The 19,759-nt window shown below is 38.0% G+C and overlaps 2 protein-coding genes across 2 annotated transcripts in view; both read left to right on the plus strand.

The window, feature by feature from the left end:
* Nucleotides 1–9,316: 9,316 nt before the first annotated feature.
* Nucleotides 9,317–14,419, plus strand: LOC122988204 (protein NDRG1-like). The gene is made up of 12 exons (XM_044360404.1): nucleotides 9,317–9,548; nucleotides 10,033–10,138; nucleotides 10,667–10,787; nucleotides 10,905–10,967; nucleotides 11,085–11,145; nucleotides 11,600–11,686; nucleotides 11,865–11,921; nucleotides 12,050–12,216; nucleotides 12,592–12,691; nucleotides 12,969–13,004; nucleotides 13,108–13,159; nucleotides 13,449–14,419. Exons 1-12 carry the CDS (start codon nucleotides 9,498–9,500, stop codon nucleotides 13,679–13,681), a joined length of 1,134 nt encoding a protein of 377 aa, XP_044216339.1. The 5' UTR covers nucleotides 9,317–9,497; the 3' UTR covers nucleotides 13,682–14,419.
* A 4,620-nt stretch (nucleotides 14,420–19,039) lies between these two features.
* The window catches only part of LOC122986684 (focal adhesion kinase 1-like), a 65,468-nt gene continuing 64,748 nt past the window's right edge, over nucleotides 19,040–19,759 (plus strand). Inside the window, exon 1 of the mRNA XM_044357988.1 lies at nucleotides 19,040–19,336. The gene's annotated coding sequence lies outside the window, so the exon portion shown is untranslated. The remainder of the gene's footprint in view (nucleotides 19,337–19,759) is intronic.

A 19,759-nucleotide genomic window follows, 5' to 3' on the forward strand; every position in this document is an offset into this window, starting at 1 on the left:
CAGAGAGTCACAAGGCAGTCATACTGTAGGCACAGAACAAGCAGGGGCCTCACCTCACTATCAATCACTTTGAGTGGAGGTTAACATCACTGTTCAACCACGCACAGGGCTTTAAAAAACACCTCTTATAGCTAAAATTAGCTGCAGCACTACTTGGATGGACTACGGGATATTAAATTAAATTTTGAATGAACACTCTGCTCATAGCCGAAGTATTTTTCTGTGTATTCGTGTGCTCTCTCAAAGCTGGCGCTGTGTTTGTTACATGACTTAGGATAATACATTTTCCACCCAGAGTTATCTCACTTTCACTCTTATTTTGGTGACCTGCCTCCTTTCTTATTTCATATAACAAGTGTAAATATAGACAGGAGCAGGTTCCAAACAGTTTTACAAATGAAGACCTTCAGGAGGAAGAGGAAGATGGAAAACGAGATGACATAACTTTGCCTTAATGTCTTGTAATGAAGACTTTGACTTCAAACAATATCTAAATATAGAGTAGAAGTGAATACTGCTCATTGACATACTGTACATTACATGCATTTTACAACTTTTAAAGCGCAGGTGTTATCAGTATGTATGTGAATGCAGTGGAGAGAGAGCTGAACATGGGGGGAGAGATAGAGGTGTGACACGCAACAAAAGGTTTGAAGTATGTGTCCACTAACTCTCTTTTATAGCATGAATGTCTTTTAACAGCTGAGATTACAAACATTACCAGAGTTATAGATATAATAAAGGTTATTGGGTCTGGTTGATTTCAGAGTAGTAATTTACTAATAACTCTGAAACAAATAATTGCATCATACAGGTGATCAGTATGGCATAACAATTATGAAAAAACTGGTTTCATAGGTTGAGTTATGAATATAACAGAAGACCACAATTACAGATACAATCAAAGTGTCAAAGTCAAATATTTCCATTAGGTTTGATCACACAATTGGCATATTTTGACATGTTTGTACACATCATGTTTCTGTCATATTCAGCCAGGACTTAGTTTCGTTCTCGTTTTATTTTGAGATGTCTTCTCCTTGTGTTTTTTTACTTTCACTCCCTGTGTTTTCTCACCTTTGTTGATTTCCTCACGTTTCACCTGTGTCTCATTTCACTCACCTGTGTTTAATCAGTCTCTGTGTATTTAAGTGTTTCTACTGTTTAATTGCCAGATTGTCTTTGTCATACATTTTGTAAGTCAGACTTTTAGCCTTTACTTGTTGTTTCCCTCGTGTTATCTCAGTGTGCCTAGTGTATTTATTCTTAGTTTCCCACTGAGCTTTTCTTGTGTACGACCTGTGGACTGTTTCTGGGCTCTTTGCCTTCTGCCTTTTCCCCATTTGGAATTGTTTGCAACGTGGACTGACACTCTCGTTCTGACCTTAGTAGTAGATTTTTGCTACTGCCTCATCCTCATCTGACTGTTAGCCTGATCTTTTTTTTTTTTTTTTTAATAAACAGTATTAATAAACTCATCCCTGGCTCCCTTTGTAGTCCTGCTTTTTAGTCATTCACCAGTGTACAAATGTGACAGTTTCATACTGATTTTTGTGTGTGTGTGTTATGTAAATTATGCTACATTGTGACTTTGACTTTGAAAATGAAGTGCAAATTTCAAACAGGACACTTGTGCAGATTAGTAAAGACTTCTCATGTGTGAAATTTGGAGAATATTTGATTAAACTTATGAAAACTTTTTAGTGTTTTGAACCGAAATGTATTTAATTTAGTTACTTTTGACTCCTCTGTGCGTCACCAATAAAATATACACAAATATACACCTGTGACATCATGCCACCTCTGCTTGTGGTAATTGTTTTTCAAATCCACATACTCTCAACCTCTCAAGGCTCTATTTGATCCTACTGCGGACCAGTCAGTTCCAGTTTACCATCTGTTTCGATGCTACAAACAGCAGCGCGCTGGCCTAAACATGGTTGTTGCAATGGTTTCTGGAAATGTGAGCTGACACCCTGTAGGTCAACCATCAGCTGGCAGTCTTGTGCTTTTTGAGGAGCCTAAAGGACACTTCAGGCACCGGCTGTGGCCTCTCTCCCAGATTCATGAAAGTCACAGGCTGCCAGCACAGACCTCAGCGGTGAATCCTTTTACCACAACTACAGGGAAACAGTCACAAAGAGCTTAGTCTTATTTTTATAAACCTAACATTGTTGATGCTGATGGTAATTATCAGTAAAGTAACAATGAATAGAGATCATTTATCGCCTTTCAGTGTTGACATCTAGTCGTAGCTCTAGCGATAGCATAATCAATGTGAACACTTTATGTCTCTTGATCTTAAGCCAAACCTGTCAAGCCACACCCAGGAAAAAACATTTATCCTACACAACATTCATATGTTGACAACGTGTGTGTATTATGGGTATTTGTGTGAATTTGGTACAAAAAAGACTAATTTTGAAAGATATTGACTTGATTTGACTAATTTGGATGACTGAAGCCTTATATTAACTTCAAATTACCTTTTAAATATTTTTTTCACAGGGGGGCTGTGAATTTTGTCCACCATTGCTTACATTGTGATCTTCTGATGTCCAATATGAACCGGGGGAATTACACCAAGAAAAACGTGTCAGTGTTCCTTTGGGCACCTGACTATTATTTTAGGACAGACTTGGAAAATTGAAAAATTTAAGACTTGACAGCCCAGCAAGCTAAAATTTAGGTGGTTTAATTATGGATTAAAATAATATATATATTAATACCATAAAAAGTCACAGATGGTGCTTGCCAAGGGTCGACATGGTTGCTGGAAAAAAAAGTTAAACACTGTCCCTCTGTTTTGTAAGTGTTTGTTAGTTGGAGTTGTTTCTTTTTTTCCCCCTGTTGTTGATGAACTAGATTCTTCTTGGTAAGCTGTTCTTGGCATTGTGTCATGATTGGAGCTATTTAAACCTCCTATCGCTTGTATTGAGGATCTCTAATCTGGCTCAGTAGCTCCTAGCCTCACTGTTGTATTTCTGTCTGATGAATACAAACATAGCCGGCATTAAAATAACATTGGCTGGCCTACAGTGTTATAACCAGAGTATATAACTCACAGCTGCTACAGTACTACAATGACTATTACAGCTACTATGATAAATGCTCTCCACTACAACTGTCAATACTATGGTAAAACTAAGAGAAATAGTGTTTATTTTACAGAGTAATTACAGATGTGTATCCGCTAACTACATAGAAATTATGTTAATTTGTCATAAATCCACCTCCAAACAACTGATGTCTATATACATTTAGTTCTGTGTCATTTACTCTTAACAAAGGGCTGAGGTGGCAGTGCAGCTGAGTTTAACATTTACAGTGATTTACCATGTGGATATATACAATTACACAGTGTGTCTCACTGCCCCGGAGCAGTTTGTAATTCTGTCCCACAGGCACACTACTCATGCAGCAGTGTGAAATACTATGTAATTCCCAGAGCAACTCGTAAGAAACTGGATATGAAAAGGAAGCATAGTTTCTCCCATCAGTTATATCTATTAAACTGTATGCTGCCATTTGCTGTTAAGATAGAAGATGTCAGATTTCAGTTTTAGGGAATGTAATGTAGCCTGCAGGTGAATCACTAACATGCTGGGGGGGTCTTTGGGGGATTATGCAGATGCTCTTTTAGGGGCTTCCTGTTTAGAGCTGTGCTAAAATTTTCATAGATATATTCCTACAACATATCTATTTACAGTTGCGCCTGGCTGTACATCTTATTGTAGCTTAGGTGGAGGAGTCTCGGATGTGTTGCAAAGTGGTTTAATCTACTCTATGTTATAATACAGTACAATGTAATACAAAGCGATATGATGCAGTACAAAGAGATATGTGAGTACTCGGTATTATTAAGTGTAGTGGTTGCCAACCCGGGTCAAGATGCAAAATAAATCTGAGGGGTTGCAAGAAGATTAAGAGGATAGGAAAAGGCAAAAAGAAAAAAATCTTTTGGTAGACCTGGTCATAACTTGTAGATACATGGAACTGGTGGCAATGATTCACAAGTAGATATTGCGAAGAGCCAAAAAGATTGGAAACCACTGACCTCCGAATCATGCTCACAGAAGAAGTCAGACACACACACATACACACTTTCACAGGACTAGGTTCACAGAAAGATCACACGCACACACACCAGCACACACACACACACACACACGCACACATGCACACACACACACACACACATACACACGCACAACAAAAACACAAACGCACACGCACACACAGTCAAGCATGTGGCAAGCAGCAGCAGCTGCTGTGTATATAATTAGAGTGTTTTGAAAGCTGAGAGTCAGACCGCAGGACTTTCACCTGAAGACTGAGTGGTTACCACGGCAACCAGTTGACAGCATGACAATACAACTTTACTGTGCAACATGATATACGTATCTGTAAGAAAAAAATATATATATATGTAAGCCTGGTGCCCTGATGTGAGGAAATTATGAAAGGGCAAGAAGAAAGAAAGTGTGTGTGTGACCTCATGCAGCCTGCAGTTACAGAGGCAACGACCCACAAAATGTCCACAGCGTAAGAGGTTATACATCCATACTTATAACTCAACGATCACTTCACCATATGCTGAGATTTCTAGCTTTCAAAACCCACTTTCCATCTCACCGTCCATGCCTTCTGTTTTTGAACAGATACTTCAACACCCACATGGGAATCATGACAAAAAAGCTCCAAATGAGTCTATTACTTCCTTATTAGATCAAAAACAAACAGAAAGTTGCTAAATTATATGTACTGTATAGGTCAAGTTAGGTCAAGGTACAGAGCACACAAGTACAGACAGGTGACAAATTAATGGAAAAACTGGTACAGGGCTGAATGCTTGACCCTACAGTGAGGGGATCTGGTGGCTCTGTTACGCTGTGGGGGGCATTTTGCTGGCATGGTTTGGGTCCACTTGTCCCCTCAGAGGGAAGGGTCACTGCAAATCAATACAAAGTTGTCCTGAGTGATCACCTTTATCCTATGATGAAACATTTCTATCTTGATGGGAGTGGTCTCCATCCATAAGGCGCGAGGAGTCACTGAATGGTTTATAAGAATGAAAATCATGTGAATCATATGCTATGACCTACAGAGTCACCAGGTCTCAACCCAATTGAACACCTATGGGAGATTTTGTACTGACGTGTTAGACAGAGCTCTCCACCACCATCATCAAAACACCAAATGAGGAAATATCATTTTGAAGAATGATGTTCATCCCTCCAGAAGAGTTCAGAGACTTGTAGAATCAATGCCAAGGCTGAGGTTCACCATTCTTCAGAGCCACCAGATCCCCTCACTGTACGGGTCAAGCATTTAGACCTGTACCAGTTTTTCCTTTAGTTTGTCACCTGTCTGTAATAGTCAGTATCTGGGGCCACTTGAGCTCATCTGAGCCATCATTCAGGCATTTATGTCTAATTATAAATAATAATAAAATGTGACATATGGTGAAGCTGAATTTAGCTCATATCACACATATTACTTGTACAGCTCATATTTCATGTTACTAGAGGAAGTTGTGACAGTTTGTGTGTGAGTAAAGTTAGCAGCAAAAGTTAAAGAACATCAAATAACAAAAAAGTCTAATAGTAAGCAACGGTGATGTCAAAAGCAAGGTTTGTCAGGTGAAAAACAAAGCAGTGTTATGAAATTTTGACCTTCAAGCAGCCAGCTCACAAGCAGCGTCCAGAAAGTCATCATGAAACTCCATCTAGTGGATTCAAGCAGGAAGTGACACAGAGGTGCAGAGTTTGCTCATATTAGGTTGGATGACACTGGGATCTCACTATCAGATGAAAAGTTTGTCTTTGGAAGCTGCAGAGAACACACATATTTCTGAGTTACATTTTTAAATTAATTTCAGCATTAAATGGTTCATGTGTGTGTAAACCTGAGGTTTTATAAGGAACTCTCAGTACAAATACTATGTAGATGTAATTGTTGTTTTCTTATGTAATTTATTATTTAGCAGAATAGCAGATTGTGGGTGATATTAATAGGCTTAATTACCCTAATTGACGACAGCAGTTCATTGAAACATGTAGGCTTTATGCCTCAGTCTTGGTGAAATCAGGGAATCAGTGCAGTCGACACAACAAATGAAAGGCAGTTCAATTGGCCTGTGTTGTGCATGTTGGCTCACTGTCGAACTGTCACGGATTACTGGGACACCTGAATAGAACAATCATCGTTAATGTCATTAGTAGCACCTGTGCTTTTCCAACTATGACAAGTCAAAATGTCTGCTGTGACCTTCTTTCTTTTTCTTAAAAAAGAATAAGATAGAATAGAAAAAGAAGAATAACTTTTTTTTTTCAATGTATACAGACCTGATGCAAAAAAATTGTTCTATATATAAGTGTTTTCTGTGTGAGAATCTTATCTTTCAGTTTTGTCATTTAATTGACTAGTAACTAGAGTAACTTATGATTTATCCCTTATCATATTCCTTAAAGGCTCCCCATCAAATAAGGGGTGACGTGTGGGTAGTGTTCAAGTGAAAATGTGACTCAGCATTAAATAATGAAATGTTAATGTTGCAGTCATTTTGCATAACATTACCATCTAGCAGTAGCCCTAAATTCTGATCTCATTGTGGATTATTGTCAATGTGCATGTTTTAATAAATTATATCTGTTTCATGAATTTTATTTTCAGTTACAGTAAACAGCAGATGTCGTCTTTGAATTGGCAGAAATTCCAGTTGCAGACATACTGAGTATGGATGGAAATAATAAGAACTAGGAGAATGACGACAGGTATATGTATCAGGGTGCTTTAATATGAATTGGTGCACTGACACTGTAATATATACAGTCATTGTAAAACTAAAAGAAAACTGTGAAATACAAGCAAGAAAAAAGATTTACTGCTTACTGTCTCAATGTCACTATTGTTAAATCTCTGTGACACATTTATACATACAAACAGTGCGGGAAAACAGTGATCAACTGAAATTGTCTTGATCATAAAACACTCTACGAAATATAGGACAATGCAGGTCAATGGTGAAATAGGCTAGCAGGCCAGAGCTTAGTCAGGCAAATGGCTTCAGACTGACGTGAGGCTGAGTAAGACCCATCTGCCACCCTCTGCTCTTCAGCCATCGCTAAATGGATTAAAGCTGCTGCACACACAGCTCTCATCTATCTGTGTGTGTGTGTGTATTTCAGGAAATGGTGGTATTATGTCTTAAAGAAGATGGACGAACCACAGTCTGCTTTGTTTCCGCTCAGCCAGCTGTTACTGTCTGCAGTAGTCCAGCTACTAATGTCTAGTCCCTCTATTGGCCATTTTGATTAATCAATCAAACAAAAGATCTTTTACTCAAGCAGAAAAAGTCTGCTGCACACTCACAGTTGCAGACATAGACAGTGTTGAGGATTCAGTGCTTTGCTCAGCGCTACATGACTGAGTGGAAAGCCCTCATTCATTTTTAAGTACTCTGCAGCTAATCCATAAACCTTTGACCTTCTGCCATCATAAGGCAAACATCACTTCATTTAAGAGTAATTACATTATCTTAGACAATGGAATGCTATTTGTCAATGTGAAAATCTCTAACCTTCTGTACCCGCTTTTAAAATCACCACAATAATAACTGAATACACCTGTTAACATAAGTAAAAAATAAAATAATAACATATTGAAACCTAAATCATAATCTACTGATATCAGATTTTTCCAGCTATAAGTCAAGACTTGACACAAAGATATAACTGCTATGATTGACACCTAAATGTATTTGCAGTGCAAATGAAACATCTGGTTGATATCTCCAGTCATCTGCTTCATGTCCATAATTGTATTTATCCTTTCTTCACAATATAAAGAATTGCTTTACAGTGTGATGTAAAAAGTGATTAGATTTCTTCAAAAGTTGAATCTGAAACTCCCACAATTGCCTTGAAACTGAGCCAAGAAAAATAACTGTAAAATCAGTTTAAGACTCATATTTGAATGTAAGTTCTTCACTATCGATCTGACAGCTGCAGAGCCCCCAAAGTCCTCAAAGATGATTTGTTTTTTTAATCTTGTGCTAATCCATATCTTGTGTTCTCAAAATAATAATTTGTGAACACAGGTTAAAAAATATTTTGAGACTTCAGGGACTCCATAGATGGTGAACAACAGTGTTAATGAAGATATGTAACATGTTTCTAAGAATTATAAAGCATTCAGATGCACTCTGGCATTGCTTGATAGAGAGACTGATTGTAAACAGAGCTTGTCAGAGCCACATGACCTCAATTTTCCATCCCTTTTTTTTTGTTTGTTTGTTTGTTTTTTCATGGGATTTTGTGAAAATAAATAAATTACAACTGTCAAAAACAAATGCACAATTCTGGGTGTTTTTTGTTATCAACCATGTGTTTAATGCTAAGAAAATGTTTATTCCCACTGAAGCATCACATTCTCATTTCATTCTCAAACAGTGTAAGATTTGTCTGTAACATCATGACTTGTTGAAGCACAGGCCCCTTTATAAAACAATTTAAATACAAAAATACATTATTAGCAGATTAACTCCTGTAGTGACTCAAAGAGTATCATGACTCTTCAAGGTTAGTGTCGACCAACCTGTTGCACTTTAAAGGTCCTAGGCTATACTCTGTAGTTTATTTTAGCTGGAGCGCTGTGTGAGAACATGCAGAGAGTTCAAAGTAGCTATAGAAATGAAGTTATACCAAGTTAGCAGGAGGGTCAAGGTTAGCTGAACTGCAGGGAGCAGAATGCTTTGCTGTGAGGAACAGATGGCTCGCTGAGATTAGACAGCTGACCTGCTCATGGCTTGGCAGAACTTGTTGTGATTCCACTGACACCTCAAAGCCAAAAACAACAACAATAACCTGTGATTTAAATTCCCCACAAATGAAGTTTATTACTTTACCTTCTTGCAGAGAGTCAGATAATTTCACCTAAAAAATAATATAGTTTGGCTGGTTTTGGTTTTTGTACTTGAAAAATAAACTATTAAAGGCTTAAGTGCAAATGTCATTATCATAATCCAAGTGGACCTGCTGGGAAAGGTTCATATCTGTCATTATAGATGGCTGTTTTGTTCAGAATGTTTTAAGATGCATGGAAACTCCACAGTGACGTTATGTTTTTGTTAGTGTACAGTAGATGTCCTGGTCTTAATTCCTTGTCTCTGTGGGAATGCAGCAGCCTGGGATGAGATTAAAACAGGAAGAAGCCAGTTGGCCACATCTGAGCCAAGTTGGAGTTAGAGCTTAGTGGCAGATCAGTGTCGGAGGATATATAAACCAGCTCAAACAAATAGTCTGTCACACACAAACGGCGAGCTCTCAGGTGGTGTCTTATTAGGAGGAAAAAAGGTTGCCTCAAAAACCCAAAAGAAGTTAAGGCTCAAAGATTTACTTTACACACAGGATATCTGCTCTGCATCTACTGAACATCTACTGCAAATCTCTCTTGTTTGTTGGTCGTCTGTTTTGGTCTACTTTGCATCAGCAGCCATGGTTCTGGAGGAGAACGAGAATGACTCTGTCTTTGAGCCCCAAATCACTGTAAGTAGCCACTCACAGAGAGCTGGTATTAACTGTGATGTTTGATCCTCTGTTAAAGCTGTAAACTTTGCGCAAAGTTTAAGGACTTTTACAAATGATCAGTTGGTTGTAATATTGTTAACATCAGTATCTGGTTTTATTTCACGGTATAAATATAAAGAAACACATTGAATTGCCATTAAATATTTTGTGCCACTGTGCACTCACAATGTTCACTCAAAAGCCACTTCTGTGCTCAGAATATTTTTCTGCGTTTACAAATTTAGCAAAATTACAAGCTCTTAACATTTTGACTATCAAGCATTGTTTAATTTGTTCTCAAGAAAAGGTAGTTCTTGATAATACAGTAGTGCCCTCATACGACTGCACTGTGGTTCATGGTGAATTTACATCATGGATTTATATCTTCAGCCACACTCAAACACAAACTAGCACCATGTCCGTATGATCTGAATGTGTGAATGGTTCTCTCTATTTGTTTTAGGAGGAGCACATTGACACTCAGTATGGGAAGGTCCACTGCATCATGACAGGGACACCGAAGGCAAACCGTCCTGTGATCCTGACATATCATGATGTCGGACTGAACCGTAAGTCTCACCTTTTTGCCTAGTGACAGTGTTTAGATCCTGCACACAGCTAGGATATTATACACTTGTGTGAAAGAAATTGCAAACATGACAGAAATTGAACACAAAATTTGAATCAACGTCAATCAAAGGAAAGGAGGCTCAAAGGATAAGATGCATAACTGTCTTGACATCCAAGATAATACTGACATATTATCTCATTTCTTATCAGTTAAGTCAGACTAGACAAGCTTTCTTCTGGCATTTGTGTACCTGAAGTAATGCACCTTGATGTATCATCACACAAAACTCTAATCTCTTAGTTTACTTGAACACATCATTTGTTTTCTTGCATCTTATTTCCTCTAAACAACTCCACAACATACATTTTGAATAACATTTATTCAAGACTTTCTGTACTCTTTTTAGAAAAATCACAGTCTGTAGTTATGTATGTTTGCTGTTTTATTACTATATTTTTAATTATTTAAGACAACCTTGCTTGTCAACAATTATAATTAAACTGATTTTTGTCTTCTCTGTCTGTAGACAAGTCATGTTTTGAGACTCTGTTCAAGCATGAGGACATGCAGGAAATCGTCAGACATTTGCCTGTGTGTCATGTTGAAGCACCAGGACAACATGAGGGAGCCAAAACTCTTCCTACTGCGTCAGTAGTCTTAATTATTCTCAGTCTCTCTCTCTACAAGAAGAGACATAAATTTCAAAGTTAAAAGTGAGTGAACCCCACACCTACTGACAGTTATGTTGACATTTGACCCCACAGGTACACCTACCCTTCCATGGACCAGCTGTCTGAAGCGCTGCCTGCTGTCCTCAAACACTACGGGTAAGACAGACCTGATACTCCTCAGGTTTCTCTGAGTTAATCTGATACTTACCAAACTTATTTGAGTAGGCTCTCCTTTATATTAACTTTTGACCTTTTCTCTGTGTTTTTTTTTAGGTTGCGTAGTGTGATTGGGCTGGGAGTTGGAGCAGGAGCCTACATTCTCTCTCAATTCGCTGTGAGTTTCTATCTCTTCTCTAAATCCCATTTGAACTTGAGACGGAGAGATAGAAAGCATAATGAATAAAGAATAAATCTTGGTAGTGGTTCTCAGTATAAATGTGTACACACCGATCATATCTGTGCTAGAGTTACTGTTCAGATCTTTCTGGATCAAATAAAGCTACCCAGATACAATTAGACACATCACTTAAGTTACACACAAATGCCACTAATAAACTTCATGGTACGTTAGATTAAAATTTAAATCAACAGTGGTCTGAACATACTCATACGTGTCAGGAAAAAATAAATAAGAGAACTGCTCCAAAAACATGTTGATGACAGTAAATGAGCTTCTGAAGTCACATGTCTTTTACAATGTGAAGTGTTTCTGGTGTGGCCTGAATTATTTGACTGTAGAAGTGGACACAGAAGAATCACTAATCACTCCTGTGTGTGTGTGTATGTAGCTGAATCACCCTGATATGGTGGACGGATTGGTTCTGGTCAACATCAACCCTAACGCTGAAGGACTAATGGATACTTTTGCAAGCAAGGTCAGCATTGTGTGATCAATGTGTGAGTGTGTATGTGAAGATCACTCGACCTGTATGCTGATTCAGAGATTTGCTTCAAATATTGTGAAACTTTTAAAGGATATAACCACCTGAACTGGTAAATATTGGATTAAATTTGATTGATTTTTTGGGGTGTGTGTGTGTGTGTGTGTTATAGATCACTGAATGGACCCACACTCTCCCCGACACAGTCATCACACACTTATTTGGAAAGGTAAGTTATCATAACAACAGTAGAGGAAATATGCATTGTAATAAAATCTTTATTCTGTGAAAAAATAATACTTCCCGTAAGTCTTACATACAGAATATCTCTGTCTTACTGTCAAACTGACTTTTCAGGAGGAGATCCAGACCAACCATGACCTCATAGCTACATACCGTCACCACATCACAACAACCATGAACCAGACCAATGTGGCTCAGTTCTTCCGCTCCTACAACAGCCGCAACGCTCTGGACGTGGAGAGGCCTATCCCTGGAGGAAACATCAATGTCAGGACACTCAAGTTAGTACAACACTTGACCTTCAAAAAATAAATAATCAGATGTTTATTATTACAAGTAGAAACTGAATTGTTTTGCTAAATTTGTTCTGTAATCAGAAAAAAGGACAGTTAAAATGTGATTTTAACTAACATATTCTTGCGTGAGCAATCAATATAAGGATAAATTTAGCTTAACAATCTCCAACCTCTAGTTACTCACTATTCAACTCAGTGTTCAGGACCAATTTTCAGGAGACTTGCTTCATGGCAACTGGTTCCAGCCTCTCAAATAAAAAATACTGACAACTCAAAAATCTGTATTCTGTCAGGCTCTGTAAATGCTAACCATGTGTCTTAGCTTCTCTGCCTATTTGACATGTCTGTCTTGGTTTACAGGTGTGCCACTCTGCTGGTTGTAGGAGATCAGTCTCCAGCTGTGGAGGCTGTGGTCGACTGCAACTCCAAACTCAACCCCACAAAGACCACACTGCTGAAGGTAACCGAAACCAAACCAAATTAAATAGCACCCATTTGTATGATACTTGATTATATTCTAAAACTGTATGTAGAGCACTTTTCTGGAAGGTAACCACAGTTAGGGGCTGCTAACTTGTAAATTAATTACTAAAACTGATCTTCTATTGTCAAATGTCTACTTATATTAAAACAGTTTCACTTTGTAATTCATTCAACTAAAAGTACATCAAACCTGATACCCAATGTTTAACTTGAGACTGAAGCTTACAGCTGATCTTTGTGCTTTGCCCCTCTAGATGGCAGACTGTGGAGGACTTCCTCAAGTGGTTCAGGTATGCTGACACATTTTATTGTCTACTGACAATACTGGAGAATCTCCACTCCAGATTGTTTGGAAAATGCATTTCTTATTTTTTTTTGTCCCTCTCTCAACAGCCAGCCAAAGTGATTGAAGCCTTGAAATATTTCATCCAGGGCATGGGATACTGTAAGTCACTAAAACTTAACCTTAAACTAACATAATATTAAATAAAAAATACTATTACATCTCAGAGATCAGCACTTAAAATACTTCCCTTTGCATTTTAAGTTGTTGCAGGTAGCATTGTCTGTCCATAACTGAACAGAGAGTGCAGGCGAGACTCTTTATTCAGTGATAGCAGCTAACTCATTCTACTGCATAATTATTTCTCTATTTATTTAAAACAAATCATGAATCAATATTGGGCTACATCAGTAGGGAAAACATAACAAGCCTGTCTCTCTTCTTTCTCCAGTGTCCAGTGCCAGCATGACCAGACTTCGATCCCGGACAACCTCCAGCTCCAGCATCTCATCCTTCGATGGCTCTCGGAGCCGGGCACACACCAACGAGCTGCAGCGTGGCCGGACACTCTCACACGGCACAGAGGAGAAGCGTGGGCGCTCACACACTGACATCTCCATGGAGAGCATCTCCAACAGTCACATGGATCAGAGCATCTCAAAGACCACTGAAGTGGCCTGCTAGAGCGCGCTCTGCCCTAAATCCCATGCACTTAACTCAAATTATACCTCACTATAGCTTTATCCTACATACTGTATTTACCTACCTCTACCCTCATCCTGTAATGCCCTTTTATCTGCACTATTTATCCTATATACTCATATATATGAGTATCCCTCTGTAGCTTCTGTGTCTTTCCCTTTCCTATGTCTCTCTCTGGCTTCCTAGTCTCTCCATATAAGTGCTCTGCTCCTCCTCAGCCTCTTCCTCTCTGTATCCTACCCTGAACTGTTACTGTATGTCCCTACGTATGTGTTTCTCTTCCTGATTCTCTAATATTTTTTAATAATATACAACACATGAGGAAATCATGACAGCAGAAATGTATTCACTGAAAACTAACATCTGTTCTTAGGCTAAAACTCAGATGCATATTCATTTATAATGAGTAAAATCAACATGTAAAGATATATTTATTAACTATATCAAGTAATTTCCTATAGTCTAACAGCTGGATGTTCATAACTGTAGGAGTGTATGTGTATATGCAATGATGACAACTGTGTAATGTTAATTACAGGACTGTGTTATGAACATAAGTTTTAGCTCATAAAATGTTTTAAACCTATGGGAAATGAAGTCATATTATTATTATTATTATTATTATTATTATTTTACACTCAGTTCAATCATTAAACCGAGTGACTTGATGTAATTATTTCTTGTGCTATGAATGATTAAACATTTTACTGTAAATAAAAATCAAGCTGGTCCTCATTTATTATAACTGCAGGTGAAAAACAGAAAAATCTGACCACTCTGACATTTATCGCTATTACTGTCAGAGAGAGAAACCTTATAGTTGCCCTCTCACTTCAACTGCAAAATGCTGGCTTTAAATATCAACAAAATAAATACATAAATAAAACAACTATCAAATAGGATTGTAATTGTTACAGCAATTTAACTCTCTGTAATATTTGGCCAATAGAGTCACCAGTCAAAAGATCATGTGATATTTGAGTGGGAAAAAAGGATCAATTTGTTGACCCCGACTGCTGAATGATATTTCTATATAAGTGATACTAGTAGTAGACAGAATACTTTGTACGCTCAAAATGTTACATCAGGTGACAAAATAGACACCTTTGTCAGAAGCTGCAACCCAAACATAACTAAATGTATCAGGTACTTTGTTTGAAAGATAAAGAGTAATCTAATTTATGTTGCATCAATCCTTAAATTTGTTAGAGACAGATGATTGACATGGTCACCCAAGACAAACTATAATGTACTTCTCTAATTTTTCCACTAGATGGAGCTCTGCCCTCTTTATCTGTGCACCACTGTTATGTGGCCAAATAATACTCAAAACACACTGTACTCGGTCCTAACTGTATATCCAAAGCATTTTAACAATTACATTCACATCATATAGAAAGCATCTACTTTAATGATATTCATCTAGCACAGCATTATGGATCTTTTTAATATCACTTGTGGTTCATATTCAGCCTTCCCCAGTGGGGCTGGATTAAAATTCATTTTATAATAGTTTGTTTTAAATCCCTGATTGCACACAGTCCCTGACATACACACTCTTGTACTATGTGAGATTCATTCATTGATTTGTTTATTTGCTGATTCCGGTCCTGTTTAATATCTTTTCCATTAATCTAATTATGTGCCGAGCATGCAAAAATAACTGGCTGAGACAGTCTCTGCTTACCTTTAACTACGTGTTCTGGTCGTTCTTGAAGTAAACCTCTGTCTAAATACTATGTCAAATAAAGGGCATAGTGCAAAAATTCAAATTCCTAAGAAACAGGAATCAATCAAAATGACCTCAGAACTGAAAATGTGACTTCCTCTTTTTCCTCATGTAGTTGAGAGCAAAACACTTTATTTGGCTTCTGAAACAGCATTTTGACCATGTTCATTACTTGAACCACTTAAGCAGGGATCTGGCTCTGTCAGTCAATTAAGAGGTGAAGGATATATGTGATATACAGCATCAACAGTAGGGTTTTAATGCACACAGTTTATTCAATAGCTGCCAAACAGTGTGACTGCCAACTGTGAAAACATATTTATACTGGTGGCTCAGTGCATACCATATGACGTCATGAGTTTTAATCCACTTCAGTGTTTCATTTCTTTTCCACATAATTTGCATTACTCTTCTCTGTTGATTATAATAATCTTTGAATTGTGTGTGTGTGTGTGGATAGTCGCTGCATGCATGAATGTACTGTGTGTGTAGGTGGGACTGTGTGTGTAGGCCTGTTAGTGGATGGATTGTTTTGGACTGTGACCGCAAACAGAGTAGACACACAGACCCAAGATAGCATAATGGCAGTCAGCATCAAAGCCACATTAATTTTGTTTGTGAGTGAGTACATTGAGTGGGTTGCATCATTTTTTCAAAGCCTCTTTTGTTTCGCTTACATTTTGATAGTATGATGAATAATATATAACAGAAATTTCTTAAGATTTTATTTAAATATGAGACATCAGCTCTAACACGGCTATGGTTTCTTACACAATCTAGTACAATCTTCAGTTTTCTGTATCATTTCACTGTGTTTTGGTGCAATGGGCTGCAGAATAAAAACTCTATATCCAGCAAGTTTCCAGTTTCACTGGTGGATATTTGTGATTTGTCCTTCAAAGTGAGTCTGATGATGTCCTGCCAGCACAGTAATCACCAGCCAAAAGTGGAGAGCAATTTAATTTCAGATTCACCCAGCAGTTTTACAATGAGATAATGACTATTTTGTTCATAGACGTTATAGTGACCCCCACTACTTTCATCTCCTTCCCTACAGCAAAACAGTCCTGATCCCTGCCTGCAGCTCAGTTACAGTTTATTTAACTCCATTACTGATGAGGCAAACAGCCGTTATTATAGACCAGAAGTGTGGTTGTACTTTCATACTATGTAGTCCCTTGAGATGACACTGACCAGACAACTTGTTGTGTGATTTTCCACCTCTAAACAGATGGCATGGTATGCTTTGATACACACAAACTCCCACATTTAAAATAAAATAATGCCAGATGAATGAACACCTTAGTGCTTGTTCACATTCAAAGCATTTGAGTTAGCTTTGTTTTTGTTGGGGGCTTATGTTTCACACAGTTTGCAGAATATGTTTACTTACTTGCCATATGTTTTTTCTCACCTCTGTATGAAATTGGCTTGTAAGCTCATGAGCCAGAATGAAAATTGTAAGAAGACGTAAACTCAGTTGGCAAATGTAATTGTAATTCTAGCCTGCAATGCTGTTATTTAAATGGTTCTTTTAAGGTCAATATCCTCTTTTTTCAAACTGTTTTTATTGTGAAATATAATTTCATGTTGTGTTTATGCATGTTTATATTTCATGGGTATTTATTTCTTTTTTTAAGACTTGCAATTTTTATTTTACAACATAAAATCAGTCATACAACAGATGACATACATGATATATTTTATTTCAAACCAATTGAAACTCCCCATTCACACCCCAAAATTGAAACAAGAGGGATCAACCTGCATGAAGACTGGCTTGTGTATAAAGCTATTGACAAAAAAAGACATATATTTCTTCAAAAAAGAAAAAAAAAATTCAAAAGACAATAGGGCCTATACAAAAAACCAGTGAGCTTCCACCCAATCTTTACACCGATGATGCTTTTATAAAAGAAATATTCATGCCCCACTTAAGGAAATATGTTTCTGTCCTGTCCTGTTTCCTATATGACATTGTTCCATATGCAGCTGCTTTTCCTAATCCAGTTACCCAGTCCTGAACAGGAGGCTCTCCAGGCGTCTTCCAGTTCCTGAGAGTGATTTGCCATCTAGTCATAATTGCTGTCTGGGTCCAATATGTCAGCGATTGTGGAAAAGCAGATAACACCTTACAGTCTCCTAATATATAAAGATTTAGACAGAATACAAATTGCACTTTTATGACATCAACAGTGTAACAGTGAATCCTCATCACCACTACATTTCCAGCAGGCTGCAGACTCTCAAGTCTATATAACCTACTCGGGGTCCAGTAGAAACAATATAAAATTTTAAATTGTATAAGCCTTACCCTCAGATCTCTTGATATTATTCAGGAGTTGCTGCAAATCTCATCCTATTCATGTTCATCAAAAGATAAACCCAAATCTCTTCCCTGTGGGTATTTATTTCTTGACTTAAGCTCTGTAATTTCCATTATTTTATGGCTGAATAAATTGAACTTCAAAACTTAACATTTCTGGCTACTGGCTCTTTCAGCTGTGGACCTTCACCAGATTAGCAACATGAATGGATTAAATTTATATGTTTTGAGAGGGAAAACAAACCAGCAGCTGCATCATTTGGAGGAAGATCACATTGTGCCATATTGCATAGACCTGACAATAATTCCTCATATTTTCAGAAACGCATGATTCCGAATTCAACTACATTAAACACCCTATCACATTTATCAATTTGATGACACCCTGCAAGGTAATGGATTAAATAATGGTGGAAGAAGTAATCAAATCCTTTACTTAAGTAAAAGTATCAATACAGCAATGTAAAAATACTCTGTTTCAAGTAAAAGTCCTGCATGAAAAATCCTACTTCAGTAAAAGTACATAAGTATTAGCAGCAAAATGCTGTTAAAGTATTGCAGTAAAAGTACTCATTTTGTCCCTCTGGCTGATATATTATTATATATGACATCATTAGATTATTAATACTGAAGCATCAGTGTTAGAGCAGCATGTTACTGTTGTAGCTGCTGGAGGTGGAGCTAGTTTGAACTACTTTATATACAGTTAGCAAGTTTAGTCCAGTCCTTCACAACCTAGGGGTCAGGCCCCTCCAAAGGGTCACCAGATAAATCTGAGGAGTTGTGAGATGATTAATGGGAGAGGAAAGAAGAACTATTTAGTGGAGCTGACTACACACTGCTTTTTGTAAGACGCCAAAAGCCAAAAAGGTTGGAAACCACTGGTTTCATCTTTAACAATGTGTTGTATTTTAAAAACTTGTTATATTATCAATTGTGTCAAATCTTTTGAAAAGTAACTAAAGCTGTTAAAGAAATGTAGTGAAGTAAAAAGTACAATATTTCCCTCTGAAATGTAGTGGAGTGGAAGTATAAAGTAGCATCAAATGGAAATACTCAAGTAAAGCACAAATACCTCAAAATTGTACTGAAGTAGAGCACTTGAGTAAATGCAGGCTACTTTCCATCACTGGAATTTAGGTATGGACAGACACCTCCATACCTCCATACCTCCATGTCATTATTTTACAAGTCATATAGTGTATAACTTAGAGCGGGTATTGTGTAATTGGGGTCTCAGCTAATAATATGTGGGGACCCTCGCAGTAGTATTGACCACGTTGGGCCCCTCTCCTCCTGTCAGTGCGCCCTGCCAGCTGCAGCCATGTTGGAGAAGCTCAGGCTCCAGCAACAGCAGCAGCAGCAGCAACAGCAGCAGCGTCAGTGACACCGACAACCGGGCACGGCGCTGTTGTGGACAAAAACAGACAGGGAGAGACAGAGAGGGACCCAGGACGAACAGATACAGCCAGCAAGCCGGCTCTAATATCAACGGGCATATGTGTGAAATTCAAACATACTGACTGGAAAGGGTGCTCGGTGACGGGGAGTGGGTGCGGGCCGGGCTCCAGGGCTGAAGCCGGTGAGTGTTGATCCTTCCTGGGGGCGGATTGAGTGGGAATAGCCCACCGTTAGCTCAGCTAGCTTAGCATTAAAGGGGGGGTAACAGACACAGACAATGGGGTTAACGGCAATGCTAAACGCGGGGTTGTATTATTAGTAGCTGGTGTTGGGATTTTTGTAGAAATATTATGGACTAAATGATAGTAAAAGGTTGGTCATTTTGACACAGCGGAGTCATTTGTATTCCTAACAGAGAGTGGTGCAGTGGCCGAAACCACCCCTCTCTGTTTCTCTGGTAGGTGCAAAGGTCCAAACCAAGGAGGATTTCTGTCATGCAGAGCAACAAAAAAAAAAAACAACAAAAAAAACATCTGTGTTATGTTGAAAAAGACGAGTTGCTCAGACTCAGACTCATTGTTGCAAGCAGCGGGTTTGGACAAAA

The sequence above is a fragment of the Thunnus albacares genome, chromosome 8 (assembly GCF_914725855.1).
Source record: "Thunnus albacares chromosome 8, fThuAlb1.1, whole genome shotgun sequence".
Lineage (NCBI taxonomy): Eukaryota > Metazoa > Chordata > Actinopteri > Scombriformes > Scombridae > Thunnus > Thunnus albacares.

Bases quoted from the DNA above. Each gene is read 5' to 3' on its own strand.
- LOC122988204 (XM_044360404.1), top strand. From the start codon at position 9,498: ATGGTTCTGGAGGAGAACGAGAATGACTCTGTCTTTGAGCCCCAAATC. The intron at 12,217-12,591 runs GTTAGTACAACA...CTTGGTTTACAG, and splicing joins ATCAATGTCAGGACACTCAA to GTGTGCCACTCTGCTGGTTG. The intron at 12,692-12,968 runs GTAACCGAAACC...TTGCCCCTCTAG, and splicing joins CAAAGACCACACTGCTGAAG to ATGGCAGACTGTGGAGGACT.